The sequence below is a fragment of the Elgaria multicarinata genome, chromosome 3, assembly GCF_023053635.1.
Source record: "Elgaria multicarinata webbii isolate HBS135686 ecotype San Diego chromosome 3, rElgMul1.1.pri, whole genome shotgun sequence".
Classification (NCBI taxonomy): Eukaryota; Metazoa; Chordata; class Lepidosauria; order Squamata; family Anguidae; genus Elgaria; species Elgaria multicarinata.
In genome coordinates this window covers 40,104,018-40,124,417 of record NC_086173.1, presented here as the reverse complement: position 1 = coordinate 40,124,417, position 20,400 = coordinate 40,104,018, and the positions used below count along the sequence as shown (strand labels likewise).

Genomic DNA, 20,400 nt, shown 5'->3' with positions numbered 1-20,400 from the left:
TGCTCTTGTTAAATTTTTGCTGATCTACTGCAAATCACCCCGAGGTCTACTTTCTGCTCATCCCTTCCAAACCCTACAGAAGTACACTTTTAGCCAGCTTATCTCCCATGCTGGCTTTTTGCTGGTATAAGATTCCTGGTACCATGGTTTAGCCATACAAACAAATGGTATGGAGGAGGGGGCAATGCTTGTATATGTCCTCTACCACCCACACATTCGGCAGGGGGGTGGGGTTAAGCATTGCCCTTTGAATTGTAACCAAACTGGTTTGAAACATCCAAACTGGCCTGTGCATTTTCCAAAATGTTGCAACCAAGAAGGAAGAACTCAATGAGACATAAAAGCTCATCTCATCCATATACAATATATGTCAACGTTTCATGGCTGGACAAAGAGCCCAAAAGAGAAGAGAGATGATTAAACCCCTGACATCAACAAAGTTTGATTGCCTGGCCCGTCTTATCGCTCTGTGAGATTATCAAGTTTGCAGAACAAAGAGCAAAAGACTGCAGAGGGGGCAGAGCTCAATGGCAGAGCATCTGCTTTGCATGCAGAAGGTCCCAGGTTCAGTCTCTACCATCTCCAGTTTAAAAGAGTATCTGGTAACAGGTGAGAGGAAAGATGATGCCCAAGATCCTGAAGAGATGCTACCAATCAGAGTAGACAATATTTGGCTATGTCAAGGGTAGAGAACCTTTTTCCTATGAAGGTCAATTGACTCATGGGGAAAATCTATTGGGGTCCAGATCCAATACAATGCGCAGACCCAAAGCCAAAACTGGGTAGAGTTGATTGCATTGCTTAGTGCTTTCTTTCTGTGCCATTCCATCTCTTCTCTCTCCCCTCCCCTCTCTCTCTCTCTCACACACACACACGAAACATAAAAGGAAGGGATTCCCAGAAAGTCAATCTGGAGAGCAAATGTAAGCACTCAGCACCCAGAGAGTTGGATGAGACTGACGGCTGCACAGAATTAGGCTGAAAGCTATAGAATTCCCCAAACCAGAACTAGATGGACACATAGGAATCTGTTTTATACCAGATCAGCCTTTGTCTCCTATGATTTAAGTGGATGGTTGGAATAAGTGTGGAACTTCAGGCCTACTGCTCCGAAGGAAGGTATGTCCGCATATCCCAAATATCTAGCCAGTATTCATAGGATGAGAGGAGAGAGGCAAAGAGGATCTGTCACTCTACCATTCCCTCAAGAGTTTCTCTTCACAGTTTTTCTCAACCCACGGTTAGCGCTTCAGGGCCTTATGTTTTTAAGCTCTCTCCTCAGCCTGAAAATCTCTTGTACTTACTGGAAAGTGAGGTAGAGAAACTTGACCGTTGGCCTTGACACTACGATGCATTTCCCTCTGGAGCTGCTTCTTGCTCCCGTGTCTGTAAGGAGGGATCCCATCTCTAGAAATGAAAAACATAAGAAGTTGTTCTTCAACCAAAGCCCTCAAGGCTGCAATGAAATGAACACGGAAAAAAAACACTTTTTCAAGAAAGAGAACTTAAGTATGACTGGCTCTACCCCAGGCCCTGCAGCGGAAGCCAGTTTTTGTTTTTAAATCAGAAGTTGACAGCCCAGCTCAGGGGTACTTGTAGCTGGCTGTGGAGTAGGGAGTCAGTTTGAAGGCTAGACTGTAGGACCAGCCAGTAGTCTTTTGCCCTGGGCTCTACACAAACTTGGAGCCTGGCCTGTGATAGAAGCCAAGCCTTCAGATAACTAGTCATGCTTTCCAGTCAAAGTCTGTTTCTTCCTCTTCCATATTTAAACTTCATTGAACCTAAAGACATTTCTCTGAGCAAAAAAAAAGGGGGGGGAACCCTTCAGGGCAAAATGAGAACATGCTTTATTTGTTAGGTTCTGTAATCTGGTTGCTATGACTCCCACACACACACACCCCTTAATATTTCTTCCTCTATTTTGTTAATTTTTGATGGCTTTTTATGCCATGTAAGTTAGGATAAATGGGAAGAAGAGGCATAATTAAACTTGGAAGTCCTTGTTTTTTGTCTCTCCCTGTATACCAATATCTGTATAAGAACAGCAGCAGACTGACTTTGTGTAGCTTTGACCCCCACAGATACCGTAATATGAAAAGCAGGAATTGTGGGGTTTTCTAGGGATGTGATTTGGGAGTACCAAATGTCTAATATGAACTAGCCTTGTGAATGGGAACAGCCAATGTACCTGCAACTCTTGGAAACCCATCCAAAGATTTAAAACAACACATAACCTTTGGGTGAGACCCATAAGAGCCGTAGGGTCGCTCTCTACTGCATTCAGTCCAAATGTACCATTTGTCTCCAGGATCAAGCTCTGGGGTAAGAAAAAGAGTTCTGCTGGTTTGAAGCAGAAGCTGGCTATGCATGGTGCCGATTGGCTGGTCCTCGCTGTCTGCCTGAAGCATGGTGCGAGAGGGGCAAGACAGGTGGTTGAGCCAATATTCAGTTCACTGATAGGCACATCTGTCACTTCAACTGCAAAGCTAGGCCTGCTCTGTGGGATGTGGGACAGGCTTCAAGCTCTCTTTACCTAGTGGATGTCTCATCCCAACCTTCACAGCTCTAGCTCTTTATAAGTAAAGTCTGGATAATATACATATATCCTTAAACACCCATAGCCCAATCAGGGATCCTAGAGATGTGGACATAAGTATTTAAAGATGTGTGTTTGTTAGCCAAACTTTGTGTTTGCTGTGGTGTAGACAAGAGAAATCATATTTGGTGCATAAAGTGTGGAGCAGCTCTATAACTATGTAGAACATATATGTTGGAAAACTTCCTTTTCCCCTAGTGTGTGTAGTAGATACCCATAGATGAAAGTCCCATCCTTTGTTTCTTAAATCCTCATTCTTCAGCTTCTGCCAATGACGGGGTTTGGCTCTTCAGAAGTTACCCACTATCAACCTCTCAGTAGTTTTTGGCTTCTGAACAATGGGGTAATTCTGCTGCCATTCTCCGCATTATGAAACCTGATAAACTAAAGAGTGTGACACTATACTATTGTTGGTATGAATGCCCTAGTGAGCATAGCCAATGATAAAGGATGATGGGAGGTGTAGGCTAAAACATCTGGAGGGTCATAAGTTCCCCATCTCTGGTGTCAAAAGATGGCTTGAAGTTGCACTCTTAACAGAAGCTTACTAGTAAGTCCCACTGAGCATAGAGCACTTATCCGCTCAGTTCAGAAATGTTTGGGAGACAATTGGGCTCCAAGAGTCCTTTTATTACAATTAATAAGATAGACACGTTTTTAAAAACAATCTCCAAGCACAGCCAAGAAGTAGATACACTGAACTGTGACAGCTAATGTAGTGTCTAAGAGACTGGGCTGTAAACCAGGAGAGCCCTGCTACAAATCTCCCCTCAGCCATATTTGCTAGGTGGCCTTAGGCTAGCCACAGCCATGCAGACTCAGCTCTCATTATCCCCATATCTGCAAATTGGGGATAACAAGAAAAATGGGGATACCAATACAAAATTGGTATATGGTCTTCCCTGCTTCACTCTAAGGCCATATTTTATACAGTACACCAGCCATCAGGAAGCCTTTATCTATCTAAGGCAGGCTTCCCCAAGTCCAGCTGTTTGGCCCTTCAAATCCCATAATCTCCAGTCAGCATGGACAATGGTCAAGTATGATGGGAGTTGCAGTCCAAAACAGCTAGAGGGCACCAGATTGGAGAAGGCTAGTATACGTTTTCCATGCATGCACTTACTATGTGTGCCAGGTGGGCCCATTTATGCATTATGCACCAGCAATTGAGGACCTGGGTAGCTGCACCACAAAAGGTATCTGCTTTCCAGATAGCACATATCCTGTCTAAATCAGGGATAAGCTTTATGACAGGGCACTGTTTTAGATGGAGTGTAGAAAAGCTGGACGGACTTGCTGCAATGACTGGGCTCGCATGATCAGGGAAGGAAAATAAGCTGCTGTAGCTTATTTTCCTGCCCCATACATGCCAGTCATGTACCACATCATTACTATAATTACCCTTGGGGGGTGGCACAGTTTGTCATGTCGTCCGAACCTGACAAAGGTGGGGGCGAGTGGGTTTACAACATACCCAGGAACCTCTGGCTTGTTCTAGAGTTGTGGCGTGGTTTGTGACCTGCTGGGTTCGGACAACATGACAAAACATGCCTGGCGAGAGTAATTATGGTAATTACGTGGCACGCATGGGGTGGGAAAATAAGCTTTGATTGCTTTTTTTCCTTTTTCATGCAAACCCAGACAGTATTTCCTCTTTTTATTAAGAGCTTGAGAAGAAAGCTTTTGCCAAGGTTTATTCTGGCTCTGAGGAAGAGTAGCAGCATGAAATACGTAATATTGAATTCCCCCAATAAATCGTTAATAGCACCTGCAACTCTCCCCATCTCCTGGCTCCATTATGAATAGACAACAAAAGAGCCTTCCTCAATCTGGTGCTGGCTGGGAATGATGGGAGTTGTAGTTCAACATAGCAGCAGGGTATCAGGTTGGGAAAGGCTGGAATAAAATGCATTTCTGGCAGGATGCAACCCACCTCCCTGAAACCTAGACCGTTCAGTCTCTCGGCTTCCTTGCTTAGATTGTTTTCGCTAGGCTGACTAATTATTCAAGGAATTTGTTTCCTTTACTCAGTCTTCATTGTCATCAGTAAACAATTTCAAATTCCCATACAAGGGGTTGGATCCAACACCACATAATGGGACTGCTCAATCCTCTCCTCCCCCCCTGTAGCACCCCCCAAATCTGCTACAAAGGGTCCCCAACCCTTCAAAGGGAAAATCCATTCTGTTAGTGGTTTCAGTTCTGCTAATCGATGACCAGCATTGGACCCAACTCATTAATATTATCCTGCCCCACCCCCACCCCCACACAAGAGGCAGCAACGCTTTCATATATAATACACATTTGCTCCCAACAGATTTGTAAATATGAACAAATCTATGAACTGGTATGGGAGGTTTCACCAAACAGCTACAAAGTAAGTACAGGCTGGGTTGTATCGAAGCTGCACAGTCCATCCAAATCAGCAGTTGTGGGTTTGCTGGGTGAGAAGGGCAAGAGAGAAAAAACCCAACCCCCAAATCATTGCTCTTTCACCCACTTCCACATGGACTTGAGGTTTGTTCGCCACATTATTGTGGGCTGTGGAGCTTTTAAATGTGGCGTCTCATTCAGAACTCTGAAAATTCTATCTGGAAGTTCACATCTACTGAAAAGCATTTCATTGAGACCAAATGTCCTATCCTTTCTGTCTCCCAAAGAAACAAACATTTTACTCCCAGCAAAAAATCATGCCACGGGGCTACTTCTTGAGTGACTGTCTGGAATCTTCAGCTGGTGAGGAATGCAGCCTCCTGCCTGGGTGGGTGGCGGAGGTTCTGTTGAAACACCGGCACGCCAACATTTGCATCGGATACATATTGTTTTCTGGAAGCAATTTAGGGGTCGGATTTAATCTATAAAGGCCAAAACTTGTAAGAGTCTAAAAGGGACTGCCTCCACTCCTAAGAGACTCCCACTGCAATGTTATAGGATTGCTAGAAAACTATGCCTGCTTCTACAAGCTCTGCTTCAACAACAAAGGTACATAGAAAGGTGAATGCCTACCCACACACTTGTGGAACTCTCCTCCCCAGGAGACGTGCCATTGCCCAAGGCTATAGATCTTTCTAAAACATCACACGTTATGTGCATTTCATCTCGGCTGGTGTTTTGGGGGCTGGAGCAGCGTCTTTTAGCACGTGTGCAATTCCACCAGCCTCAAGCTCTTCAAGAAAAGGGTGGAACAAGTTTGTAGGCAGCGGTTCAATTTAAAGATTGTGACAAAAATGCTAGGCTTTCATCTCCAAATGAACTGGAATTACAGCAAAATATAGATGGAACCTTTGGACAGATAAACCAGCATGTCACAAAAACAAATTCATATGGCCTGCTAAAATAAAAGACAGCTGCACCATCAACCAGAAGGAAGTTTTTTCTTCCTTCCCAGATTTGTTACATTTCTTCTTTGTGTACTGCCAAGAAAGCTGCTGGACAATCAAGAAAGAAATATCATGCAAACACCTCCATGTCTTCACTTAAGCGCCAAAAGATCCAGAAATGAATAGCAATCATAAATCTAAGACAGGCTAGGATGCCATTCCAAGAATCCATAGGGGAGGAGATTCAGAGTTTGCCTCTTTGAAGGCAAAAGCATCACAGTGGTTTGGGACTTGACAAGTGCTTTGGCATCCAGGGAGAGGGGAAGCACAGAACTGTCAAGTGCATCAACTGTGGCAACTCTATCAAGGCAGAGGAGGGCAGGGGAGGTTAGGATCCTTTACCAAATTTCCACTGTTCAAGTGAGATTACATAGAGCAAAGCCTCAGTCCAGAATCAACCATGCTCCATGTCAAAAACAATTTACACAGATCCAGTGCAATAGGTCTCTGCCACATGGAGCTTTTAGTCCAAAGCTTGAAAGAGGCAAAGGGGAACAAGAGATGAATGAGAACCGTTTTGGGAGATAGAAATAGGTATTGTTTAGTACTATGGTGGCAGGAGAAAAGGTATGGATAACTAATGGGTAAGATATGGTGGGAGTGGCCTCATAGATCAGTGGTCGAGCATGTGAGTTGCCTGTATGAGGTTCAGGCCTTCACATCTCCACTTAAATGATCTCAACCAGCAGGTCTGGAAGGACCCCTGCCTGAGACCATGAAGGGTTGCTGCCAATCAAGGCAGGCAAGCTGGGCTAGACAGACTTTCGAAGGATCCAAGTCTGTAGAATACAACTTCTTGGGTACAGTTGTTACTGGATATCTGGAGGGAAGATCAGTTAGCCATAGGGGATATGCAACCTTAATGCTTCTCCTTCCACTGGCAACTTTAGATATTATCTAGCACAGAGGTGCTGATTTTATTAAATAAACAAACAAACAAACACTAAACCCTGTCCCATAGTAAGTGGGAATTTTATTATTTGGCTTTGTTTTGGGGAAGCATCTTGCTTGTGGGAAGGAACAAAGATCCTTCTAATCCAACTTTCCCCAACCTAGTCCCCACCACTAAAACTCCCATCATCCCCAGACATCTTGGACAATGTCAGACATAAATCTAAGGCAGGCTAGGATGCAATCCAACACATCTGGAGGACAGCCGGTGGTGGAAAGCTGCTCGAATGAATCCTTAGTAATACGAGTACACTACAAGTCCACCATGCAGCAATATAAATCCATACAACACCCATTGTCCATTCAATGAGCCCTCCAATTATCCTGAATGTTTTTGCATACCTCCTAACGCAGTAATTTGGATAAATGAAGGTGTCCACCTAATTGGTTCACTTAAACAGCAGTTATCTTGGAACAAGATGTTAATTAAAATTAAATAAAAGGCCTGGTGAATCGCATTTTAGGAGGAGGATGTCAGGCTTACTTAACAAGCCCTGAGAAACGGAATGGGGCATCCTAATGAGAATTTGAGGACTGTGGACCTTGAATATTTAAAATAAAAGAGCAGTGGATGAAAATAAAAATTGGTCATAAATTAATACAGGTAAGATTTGTAGCTGCTGGTGCTCAAATTTTAAAACCACCAAGAGGAGATATTAAACCCCTCTCAGCTATGAAGCTCACTTGTGTAAGTCACTCATTCTCAGATTATTCATACATATATATCAAAAGGCTGGAGTGAGGCTAAGATTTCATAACCCCATATAGACCATGCTGAGCTCCTCGGAAGAAAAACGGAACACAAAACTGATAAAGAATACATCCAAGACTAGAATAAAAACAAACACTGGTGGGTGGACACTGATTGCATCTAGATAACACTGAAAATATTTAAAGGAATTTGAAATAAAAGAGCTAGGCTATCCAAAATGTAATGGCTATTTAAAAACACACACACACAGTTTGTGATACCCATTTGATTGCATTTTCCTCTTTTCTCCAGCAGTACAATATTTGTGCAAAAGTTCCTGGTGTCTGTTGTTTTAAATCCAACTTTCTAGGCTGAAGAGCAGCACAGTTTTAGGCATTGAGTTGCACAGTTTAATTATAAACATTTTAGCTAACCAGTCTGGTGCTAAGCCAATCTGTTTCTGGGGAAACACTAGTTTTGAAGTCTTCTTTCCAGTCAGCTGCCATTTAAGCTGAGCCAATTATCTTAGCCTTTTGACTTAGATGTGCCTGACCTAACCTGAATGTAGTTTCACTGATTCTTTTGAAATATCAGACTCATGCGCATATGCATTCAGTCCCATCTTCATTTGGCAATGGCTCTGAAACGGAGCCTCTGATCTTGCCAACATCAAAAGCCTGGTTTGTAAGATAAGGTAATATTTGAAGTTCGCTCAGCAGTATTCCCCTGTGTCCAAAGTAAATCCATAAATAAGATATAACCAAATAATAAAAAAGTCCCCTTTCGTCTCTCTCTTTCTCTCTCCCCCGTTCCCTCCAATCAAGAAATGGAAATTTTAATTTGCCTGATGCTTCGTGGCCAACACCAAAAAGGAGAGATTAAACAAAAACACAACCTTGATCCTTGGGGTTAAATCTAAATTCAGAAGAGGAGTGTGTGCATTTTCTTTCTGGGAAGGCCACCTGGGGGCTGCCATGAAAACACAGTCCAGATCGTACTGGCTTCAGACGTCTGCAGATTCTGTCCCTCAGTTTGTACCCCACCAAAGCGATTGTGCGTGCAACGCACACACAGACACGGTGGCTCAGCAGTGCACAGCTCGGCCGTTCCGTACTATAGGAGAGCACCATGAAGTCACGGCCCTGCATCAAAGGTGGAAAATCCGCCACCGCAGCAGCTGACTTCACTCTTCTGCTGATCTCCGCCCGCCGCCCCCAAAAGACTTGAGAGGAAACACACACTTTTTTCCCTCCCCCTGTTTTGCTCAAGTTTCTCTTTCCTACACCCATGGCAGGGAAGGAAATTCAAACAGAAAAACTTGGCGCACGTGCTGGTGTTACTGCAACTAGCAACAGCTGTTGAAGCCTATCAGCAGGCTTTGCTTTTAAGAGTTTGTAGCACTATTTAGACATAGTACTCCAAAATGAGGTGTGTATCCCCCACCCCACCCCTCTGCTCCTCAATACTTGGAGAAGGCTTCTTTCCTGACCACACTACAGGAAATTCAAACATTTCTAAAGGCTTCAAGAGGGGATTTGGGGAGTCTGGGATCAGTTTGCAGCAGGAACTGATTCAATGCCTCAGTTTTGGTAGTTTGCTCTCTAAAACCACATAGCCATTCCGGGTCCTATTGACAGCCACGCTGGCCCCACACACCCCACCCCACATTCCCCTCCCCATATCTTGAAGCTCCCAGCAGTTTAATCAGGCAAGCTTCCCCTGCTCCTCACAGCCTGTACTGGCTATTGTTATGGCAGGCAAAAACAGCCAGCCTCCTTTCATGCAAGGCTTTATGGGGAGCTCCTATTCACTTGTTCAAGTAAATTTCAAAGCGGCCTGCTACCCTCTTATCCCCTCTAAGCTCCCCTAGACTAACAATAGGCTGAAAGCGATTCAGTTAAGCCTTTCATCCACCATGCACTTTATTTCTCACTCAGTGCTCTCATCTGTAGAAGGCCCTACAATTGGCATCGCTGTGAAGAGAGGGTATAATCCCAGCCCTCTGCGTCCCAAGTGACCCAACATTGGTCCAGAAATGACTAACCCAATGAATGCTCTGTTGACACATGAGCACATACAAGCCACCACAGCAAGCCAGCAAGGAGAAATAAAATAGTGCTGCATTTAAAAATAATGACGATGATGATGATGCCAATGTTGTTCAATAACAGAGAGGACAGGCAGGAATGTGCTTTTCCATAGTACTTTTTTAAAAAACAAACAAACCATATGTACATTTTCCAAAGGGTAACAGTGTTCATCTATTGCAGCAAAAACAAAGAGTCTTGTGGCAACCTTAAAGACTAATGAATTTATTTTGGCATAAGCTTTTATGAACTATAGTCCACTTCATCAGATGCACAGAGTATCCTGGAGAGTTTCTTTTTCTAAAGTCTATATTTTCATAATTGACTGTTGCTACCATCCATCCCAAAAGAGTTACAGCAATGAAGATGTGTTTCCAACACCTGATTTCAAGACCACCGCTAGTACACTAACAGTGCAGTCCTCCTAGGCATGTTTACCCAGAAGTCAGTCCTACTGTTTTTAATTGGATTGATTCACATGTAAATGTAAGTATTAGAAGCAGAATGAAGTGTCTGAAATGAAGGCCTGAGTGTGTGTGTGTGTGTGTAGGGGTTTGGAGGGGGAACCCTATGTTATACCAAACTGATCAGCACTTAGAAGTGTCCGTTCTGCTGTAAAAGTTTTTAAAAAAGAAAAGCAACAACACTCTCCTCCCAGCACCTTGGGATGCTTAAGCAATAAAGTGCAGCCTTTCCTGCAGGATGAAAGGAGCAGAGGGTACAACTTGTCACGAGGATGGGGCATGCAGAGAAAAGAATTGACAATGCATGTCTAAGTTGACATAGGTTACATAGATGTTTGGCCAAGGTAGGTGAAAACTCTTCTTTTCGTTATGCAGAGAAGACCAGGACTTTGCATGACAGCTCATCCCTCCCATTCTTCTTCCATGGACTCTCAAAAAAATACTTGTAATCATATTCCACAGAGTCCCTCCCCCCACCCTCCCACCTTACAGAAGGAACTCATCTAGGTGCAGCACAAGGAGGCCATTGGCTCTTCAGGTCCATCACACTCATAAGTTCAGCAGTAACCTCAGAGAGTACTTCCTAGAGGAAGCAATTTCTTTTTATGGCTGTTAATTAGATAATAGCACACCTAGCTCTAAAAGCAAGGTCTGAGGCAAGATTGTGGATATGGCGACAAGGTGATGGATACATTCCACAGGTTAGAGGCTGGCTTTGCTAATCCTACTGGGAGAACAAGCTCATTCATGCGAGGGCTGGATGGGAATCCCTGTAAAGTTATGGAAACAGGGGAGCCAAATCATACATCAACAGCAAAATTGTCTGTGCTCCAACCGTGCTCCTAGGTTAGAGTCCACCAGAAGTATGACTGGATATCAGCATTTAATTACTCAAGTACCATTCTTTTAAGACCAACTTTTTTAAACATTCATCTGAGGTCAATACTTACACACTACTGTCCGTCATTGACATGGAGTCATCTGTCAGAGCATCACTAGATATTTCACTATCATTTGCACTAGTGGCAGGAGCAAAGACATAGCCGGAGTTCACATGGTAAGGGTTAATGGGATCATTTCTCTTGAAGGATCTAGAGAAGAACAAAAATGGGAAGCCCAGTTATTCTTTGAACTCAGGAAATAGACACGTGAAAAGACCAAAGAGCAACGAGATAGACAATTATACACAAGGAAAACTATAGAATTAGCATGCCCTGTACTTGGAAATAAGCCCCAGCAGTTTCAAAGAAGCTCTTAGAAGTATAATGTGTCTAGGATGAATCACAACCTATGTTTTCCACCCATTGCTACAGACATAAAGCATTCCCATGTAGTTTCACTAGTAGGTCTGCCTCTATTACCTTAAAGTTACTGACTATTGTACAGTTTTAAAACGATGGATTCATAAAACTCCTTTTTCCCTCATCACATTGAGATCTTTTTTTTTTTTTATCCCACCCTTCCTCCAAGAAGTTCAGGGCAGCATACATGGATCACCTCCACTTTATCCTCACAATAACCCTGTGAGGTAGATTAGGCTGAGGGAAAGCAACTGACCCCAGGTCACCCAATGTAAAAGATAACAAAGGCCTTAATATGGTGGGGAGAAAGCTGCCATGCAACACAGTTCCAGTATCAATAACTTTATGGTTTTTGCAGCACGATCTATACACGTCTGTTGAAAAGTGTCCTCATTGAGCTCAGTGGTGCTCACTCCCAGTTAAGTGGGTAAAAGATAGCAGCCTTGCTATTCTCAGTATGGTACATGAACATTTATCATGTTAATTAATAAAAGTCAATTGTTTCACTGACTGCTACATTTTAGAGAAGCTTGGTTTAGGGATATAAATGCCATTGCTTCATTGTGCTCTACAAAGCAGAAAGATCATGCAGTCCAACCCATCTCCCTAAAGTAGGGTGGCATCATTAATAGAGTGTCCTTGTCCAGGAAGAATAAGAGCTACCAGTTCCTGATTGATCCACTATCTAACATTTCCAATTAGGTTGGGATTCCCCCAACCACTAGTTTAAACCAGTCTTCCCCAACCTGGTGTTCTCAGATGTTATGGACTTCAACTCCCATTACCCCCAGCAATGGTCAAGAATGCTAGAAGCTGTAGTCCAAAACATCTGGTGCACACCAGGCTGGTTTAAATTTTCTTATGTCATATTCTTATTGCTTGCTCAACCACACTACAGTGAAGTGAAAAAAGCAAGACTCCAGACAAATGAACTATGAGTTGATTGCCCTGAAACTGAATCTCAAATCATGTACTCACTGAGTGGCCTTAAGGGCATACTGCTTTCTCACCCTCCAATCTACAATACAGGAATAATGATGTCGGCCTACTTTACAGGGCTGTTGAAAAATCTAGAGTGAAGTACTTGGGAAAACTGGTGCATACTAATTCATATTATGAAGTGCCCACAAGATTTTACTGTTACTTCCAAGTCTGAATTTAAGAGGCTCTAAAATTGTGATAGAAGTATCAGGAATTTCCACAGAAGGTCTTTCCTCAATAAGCATCAAATATCAGAGGATGCTGCAGAAAGGATAAGTGGAGATCAAACTTTGCTCAGCCGAAGAATAGGAACAGGGCAAAAGAAAGAGCAAATTTCAATCTTGAATTTGGTCCGTTAAAAGGGGCCATTGCCATCAATTCGCTATTATGTAGGACTAGCATGGCAGCAACACCCTGGACAGCATAGGGAAAGCAAGAGGGATAGAGGTCATATCTGTATCTTATATTCTCTAGCTACACCCCAAACTTTTAAGGCTAACTTCAAGATGGGAGTATAGTTTAAAAGTGTTTGCAGGACTGTGGTAAATGCTTGTAGCTGAAAATTTTAGAAGATTTTGTTTATAGACACCACCATCTTCAAATACACAACCCCCAAATGCCTGGAATCCAAACTAAGTTTGCCAGATGTTCTTTATTTTAACCAATCACCCCTTATTCCAGATGCCTGCTCCACAGAATACGGGGGGAGGGGGAGGACACCCCTTATTTCAAACATATACCACTTCCATCACATTCCACAGAAGAGACATCACAAAAGGCCAGACCACATCCCTCATTCTGAAGCAATTCAGCTTGGCAAACCCTGATCAACCCGGGGCTCTCTTCTGGAGTGCTGTTCAATTTTAAGAGAGTCACTTGCTTAAAATTAGAGTCACTTGCAAGCAACTTGGGAGGCGGTGGGGTGGGGTGGGGGGAGTGTCTTTCTTTAAGGCCAAAACAGAAGGAGAGAAACTTAAAAATAAAACAAAACAAAAAATCCCCCAAGCCACTTTCAGAGAGGCAAAGCTTGATTTAAGTGAGCAGCCTGGTAGTGTTAATGAAAAGCAGCACTTCCCCAACCACTAGGTATTCTAGTCCTTTTGTCTCCATTTGCCCTGGTTACCCACTTTCGACCTCTTCAGTAGTCTTTACTCAGTTCTCTCACAAACGAGGCCTCCCCCCCCACACACACACACACCTCCCTTTACTCCCCTGCTGCGTTGCATTCCTGTGTTTCACTGGCAAGAGGAAAAACATGAGCCCTTGCAAAGGCTTAAGCAAAGAAAGAAGGTGGGGAGGATTGGGGGCAGTAGGGGGGGAGAGAAGGGAGGGAGGGAGAGAGAGAGAGAGAGATGGGAGACGGAGAGAAAGACAGACAGACCTCTTCAAGTTATGATGGCAAACAGCGTGAGTGAAGTTCTAGGCCTCTGTCTCAAGCTGACCTTTGCAGGAGGCCTCGCTGCAAGAGAGTCAGGTATTTAAGCACAGCTGGGATCACATTCTTTTCCAAAGCACACAAAGATATTGCAGTCGGAAGATCAAGACATTCAAAAGACGATTGGGGGGGGGGGGGGGAGAGAGAGAGAGAGAGAGAGAGAATGAAAGAAAGAATTGGAGATAGCAAAGAGTGACAGAAGAAGCCAGATCAACCCCACATGTTTCCAATTGAAAGTTACTCTACCAGGAAAGGGAGGGCGGGGAGAAATCCAAATTTTGAACCTCAAAAAAAGCCACCTCTCCTGATAAAGCATCTACGTTTATGAAGTTCCAATGACATTCTTCACACCACTGTTAGATTTTTTTTTCCAGGGAAGTGGGGGTGGGTAGGGAAGGTTGAAGTATTTCCTCTTTTATTACTCTCCTTAAAACCGTTTCATGTCCTGCTCTAACAAAACCCAGGCCCGTTAGGGCTTATTGTTGTAAAGTATCTGGTTTCAAGATGCTCACCATCTGTACCGAACCAACCGTGCTCTTTAAGTGGATCCTACCAGCCTCACTTTTAAAGTGCAGGCAATGCTACAACGTCCGTCATAACAAGACAAGAACAACCATTAGTTATGTTTACTATTCATCCTTATGGGAGGGTTAAGGAGAAGCTCTTCAACAGCTGTAGGAAGTCCCTTCAGACACTTCATCTTCTCAAGCTAGGTTGAACGTCAAAAGTACTGCTCCAAAGTTCAATGCATTTATAGCCACCTCAAACTAGTCAACAGAAACCCAAAAACAAGAAATTGCTGAGGCATTTAGCTGGCAAACAAACTTTTTTTCAGAACTTAGACCAAGTGGGTGGAGAGGAATGTTTGCCTACCATCATATAATTAAATAATACATTTCTTTTTTAAAAAACAATAATAATCCAAGTTTGCTCTCTTAAAAACAGATCTGGGCAGAAAATCCCTACATACATTAAGTAAACCAATTAGAGATGTTTTCATAGTTACTTTAAAAAAAAGATCTTGACCACACTACAACCTTAATTGTAACCAGATGCTATCAAGTTGCCTTCAAGGAGTTTTGATTTCTGTGTGAAGCAGTGGTCTCGAACGTACATTTCTGCATGCATGCACTCTCAAAGACAACCAACACCACCTTAAGACTCTGTACTGGAAAATGTTTTTAACTGTCAGGTAGCCATTGCTCTCCATCTTCAAGGAGGATGCCTGGTGTTTCTCAAACTATTACCTCTTATCTTTTTAAAATGACACTTTGTATGTCACTATGTGTGCTGTGTGAAGAAAGCGGATCCGTATCACAGAGGAAGCACACAGAACTAATCTTTTCAAGGGTGTCTTTTGTGGCAGCCTTGCAAGGAACAGCACAATCTAGAGATGTCTTTTAGGGTGTGTGTTTTTCTCCAGTTAGCATCCAGCTTGACAAAAAGCCTCAATCCTTGGTTTTCAACCAGAGTCATGGAGTCTACAGCCAGGCAGCATGACCAGCTTGGTCTACAGGGAGACTGCAAAATAGCCAATGGAGTTTTGCTTTGCTGTCAGTGGGACTTGGGGGTTGGCAAGATGGCATCCCATGACTGATACACAGGTCTACAGATAGCGAACCTGAAAACTCAAATCAGTCCATCCTGCCCATACTATGTTAAAGAACCTATGGAGTGCTTTAACTGAGCCTCCCCCAACCTGGTGCCTCCTGATGTGTTGAACTGCAGCTTCTATCATCCCCAGCCAGCTGAAGTCTAACACATCTGGAGGGCACTAGGTTGGGGGAAGGCAGCTGTAACTGGAAACTGAGGAAGCTTTATTTGAAACCACAAATAAACTGTTGAAACCATCTATCTAGTGCCTCCTTTTGGTCAGGAACATTGATGGCCATTTTATGTTGGCAATATTTATAACTTCCATGTGTAGCAAATATGTGGCTTGCCTCAGAGTGCTCTCCAAAGAGGTGAGAAAGTATTGTGCGTGCATGCACACCTGCCCATTAATCCTTCCCTCCTCTTAGTAATGGCATAATTTCACTTTTTTGACTGAAGCCATGTACGCTCCAATCAACAACATCTTTGGAGTCAGTGGAGGGGCATTTGCTAGAGGCAGATTTAGTGCCAAAGCCAGCTTCATTGAAGTTACAACAGAACTTAATAGGGAGCAAAGAGCCTGTCTTATTGGCTATTATGATATAAGATTGCGCCATAAGAGAGCAGTTTTGTGCATATGAACTTGGGCATGATATGTTCAGAATCCAATGTAAACAAACTTTTCAATTTCAGTTTAGGTAGCTCAGTATAACAAAAGTGAAACAGTGTCAAGATTCTCCTGCTAGAGAAGTAATTAATACATACACTTGTGGTCCTGTGAGAGAGGAGAAGACATCTAAATGGAGGTTGAAGTGATTGTCTTGCCTCAAGAGCCCCCAAACATATTCAAATATTCAAACATACTAGATTAGCAAAGGGGGTGGGGACAGTATATTTGCCAATCTTAACTTTATGTTATAGTTGAACCCCTAATAGCATAAAAAACGGTTGGGCTTCCACAGTCCTCTCTAATGTGATTTGCTAGACCAGCTTTCCCCAACCTGGTATCCTCCAAATGTTGATGGAATACAGTTCCCATCATCCATGGTTACTGGCCGGAGCTGATGAGAGTTATCTGGAGGATGCCAGTTGGGGAAAGCAGTGCTAAACAAACCTCTACATATGAAGAAAAAAACAACAAAACTTGATTTTGTTCTGACTTTATACTGTTAGTTTTACCCTACCCAGTGCCTGTTTACCCTACCCAGTGCCTGTTTGCTTTCTCTTCCCCTCCTTATTGTTTTATTATGGTTTTATTAGAATGTAAGCCTATGCGGCAGGGTCTCGCTATTTACTGTTTTACTCTGTACAGCACCATGTACATTGATGGTGCTATATAAATAAATAAATAATAATAATAATAATAATAACAACACATTGCTTTCAAGTCAGGGCGTATGTAGACACATCCAAACACCAGCCAAGGCATTTACATGTCAACCTCTGGTACCAGAAGCAGGTAGACTGGGCATGTAACAGCAACTATTCCAAAGATGGGGGGGGGGGGCAAAGTGAACTGGAGAAGAAGCAAAGTCTGGTGGCCTCTAGCTTGGGGAAATGGTTTCTCAGCTAGTTTCCTTGGGCAACATATAACTCTAAGATCCTCATCTAAAAATTACTGTGTGGCACTTGTAACTGGCAAAGTGCTTGAGAATCTTTATTGAGGTACCACTTACAACCACCTTGTGAGGTGTTTCACAGCAAAGGAACTGAGTTCTGAGAACCTATTTGCACAAGATCACATAATGAGCCCATGGCAGTGGTGGTACTGGAACTCAATGTCAAGACCAACTCACTACTCACTGACCCACAAGAAACATGTGAGGTGAGGGCCCAAGAAATAAAGCAACTCCTTGCCTCTTTGGAAAACACTGCAAGCCAAACTTCACATGAAAGTCACAAATAAATGGCCATCAATACATAGAAGGCATAAAATGGCCAGCAATACATTCCTGTTCAAAGGCATCTACTGAAGGTGAGGTTGCTGGTTCAAGTGAAATTTCCACAGCCACAGAAAGTTTTCTACTTTGAAAACACCAAAGCGGAAGAACATCAAAATCCATGCTTTCTGGCACTCCAGTGCCAACAGAAGTTTGAAGTGCCAATGCCTTCCACACATTTTCCTCAATCTGGAGGGGTGTGTGTGTGTGTGTCTACAGACAGACAAACAAGCAGAACCCCTTTTAAGTTCTGGATAACAGCTAATACAGATGGCAGACTTCTGCAGCTGATAGAGATCACAACTCTTGAGGTGCCACAAGTAAAGCTATTTGTTAGGGCTTCAAACTCCTTCCTTTACCGGCTAAAGGTACTGAAGTAACAACAGAGGTTTTGCCAAACATCCCCTGCCACAGAGATGAAATAAACAGGTAACACACACTGATGTCATTGACAAAAGCAACAACTGGAAGAAGCTCCTTACATATTTGGAGCCCCTCCAGTTTTGCACTGGTGTGAGTGAAAGCCGAATTAGAACCAGCTGTCTTTCCAGTTCTATCACTGGAAAAGACCATAAACGCTGCTGCTTTTCTAAAGGGCAACCAAGAAACACAACAGATGCAATTCAAGAACCCTCCTCTTAGAGGCAGGCCATAGTTGAAACAAGCTGAAAACAGAAGAGATGCCTGAAGTCCTTTGATGTCCATGAATCACAGAAACACTCACAAAAATTCCTGTAAACCAGATGTCAAATACTTACCAGATTGAGAAAGAAACTTCCAAAGCAAGACAGAATACACACAACAGAGGGAGAGAGAGCAGGTCCTTCTGCTCTATAGATTCTTGTTCAACCAATTCCCATTTATGAAGGGAAAAGGGAGGGGAGAAAGAGAATAAGGTGTCAGAAGATTATACCACTCGTCATGATTGAGAGAGAGAGAGAGAGAGAGGGAATAGGATGATGTTGGCATTTTGTGAGGAACTATTCTTGCCCACTTTCATCAGACTACACAATCAAAGGAAGGGCACACATCACTTCACTCCCCTAGGGTTACCAAGGACAATGCTGAATCAAAAGCAGAACCACCTTCTAGTGGAGTTTGAATACCATTAATGGGAAAGGGCTGCAGCTCAGTAGTAGAGCACATGCCTTGCATGCAAAAGGTCCCAGGTGCACCCCTTGGCATTTCCACCTAGGGCTAGCAAAGACCTCCGTCTGAAACCTTAGAAAGACACTGCCTGTCAAGAATGAATGATACCGAGCTCAATGAACCAATGGTCTTACATGAGACAAGGCAGCTTCCTACGGACTTGGAATACACATACCCTGACCTGACAGGTAGACTACTGCCCCTAGTAATATTCACTACCTGAAACCATCTTGATGGCCAAGCATATTCTCTTTGGCTCAAAGACGTGAAACCAAGCTAATGCAAGATATTCCTTAAGAAAGTGTATGTTTATTGTCTCCTTGTAAGCCACTAGGTTCAGTCACACAGGTTACCGCAATAATAATATGGACTTTCTTGTTCCATCATCACATAATTGCTTCCCATTTTCTACATATAATCCACATATTTCAACACTAGCTGGGGATGAAGCTGGCAAACTAGTATTTCATTACTCATTCACATGCCTAGATGGTGCTCTTCCCAGTTCCTCTTAATGTGGTTTAAAGTGGTAACAATTAACGCATGTCTCAAAGAACAAGAGTCACTTTGAAGTTCTTTTTTGATGTCTAAGAGAGCTTTAGGAACTGGTGGGTCTTAAGAACCACAATGTACTGCTTTCTTTATTAGGGAGAAAGGCAGCCCTCCCCACAAGCCAGAAATAAATGCCAAAGTTTTTATGGTTCTTTAAAAAAAAGTGTCTTTACCAAAACCTACTCACAACAGGCACACAGCATTGTTGGCATGGGCACTTTGCAAAACTTTTGAAGGAGCAACAGACTGCAAAAGTAATTCAAAACTATTATCTTACCTGAACCCATTCTCTACCGTTTCTGTAGCTCGGACACTTGCTGTAGCCCTCAGTGTCTTACTGGACAGCCCAAGTACGGATGGCAAGAGTTTGTTTTTAAAATCTGCACAGCTCCATTCCTCTTCTTCATTCAAGGTAGGGAGATAGCCACAGTCCACTTTTAAGCTCCCCAGTCCATTGCTGCTCATGTAAGCAGGATTCTCTCCTCCACTCCTTACATATTCGAGGTATACATCAGAAGTCAAAAACATCTGGTAAGCATTTTCCTCCATCACCGTCTGAATCTCAGTCTGTGCCTGATCAAACATTATAGAATCGATCTGCTGCTTCTTGATACTATCCCTTATGTAGGTCTTAGTGGCAGGCTTGAGCTGCTTGGAGACAATGCTGTTGTTTTCAATGTACCTTTTGTAGATAGCTTTGGCTACTCTTAATGTTTTGGTATCCTTAAGGTCCATCTGCCTGAAGCCATTGCAGGCAAACCAGAAGTCTAAAGTATCCACACATTTTTCCCTTTCTAGAAAGGTCCGGAAGAGATAGGCACCATCTTGATCTCCCAATAAGGAATGCAAGGATTTGGTCCATCGTGCTAGAGGAGAGTCCGGAGATGCACTACCTTCTGGCTCCCCAAGACCATCCTCATTCCTCCTTGGTGTGGAAGAAACTGACATGGCCTTGAAGCTTTGGTTGTTCATAGCAAACAAATTGGCAACCAGGTGGCATGGCGTTTCTCCTTCTTCCCCTGGCACAGGGGGGCGTGGGGCATCTTCTCTGAAGCTGCTACTGGGGTCTGGAAGGTGAGTCAGCAATGCTGCACTGCTCATGGTTCCTGGAGTTCCTTCTGGTAGAGATTTTTTTTTCCTTTTTAAGTTCCTCAGTAATCTGTGTGCCTCTCTCTCTCTCTCTTCTTTCTCAAGTCAGCAGGGGATCCTCTGAGTCTTCTCTCTTGAAGAAAAAAAAGGGGGGGAAGTATTGATCTAATCAAAACCAGATCCACCCAACA

At 43.2% G+C, this 20,400-nt stretch overlaps 1 protein-coding gene across 3 annotated transcripts in view; it reads right to left on the bottom strand.

Moving 5' to 3' along the window:
• Positions 1-20,400, bottom strand: part of AXIN2 (axin 2) — a 47,454-nt gene that overhangs the window by 21,058 nt on the left and 5,996 nt on the right. For all 3 annotated transcript variants that reach the window (XM_063120038.1, XM_063120037.1, XM_063120039.1), the window contains exons 2-4: positions 19,398-20,342; positions 11,120-11,260; positions 1,305-1,407 (exon numbers count right to left, since the gene is read on the bottom strand). In XM_063120038.1, the coding sequence (XP_062976108.1) occupies positions 1,305-1,407; positions 11,120-11,260; positions 19,398-20,221 (1,068 nt within the window). In that variant the 5' untranslated portion in view covers positions 20,222-20,342. The remainder of the gene's footprint in view (positions 1-1,304; positions 1,408-11,119; positions 11,261-19,397; positions 20,343-20,400) is intronic.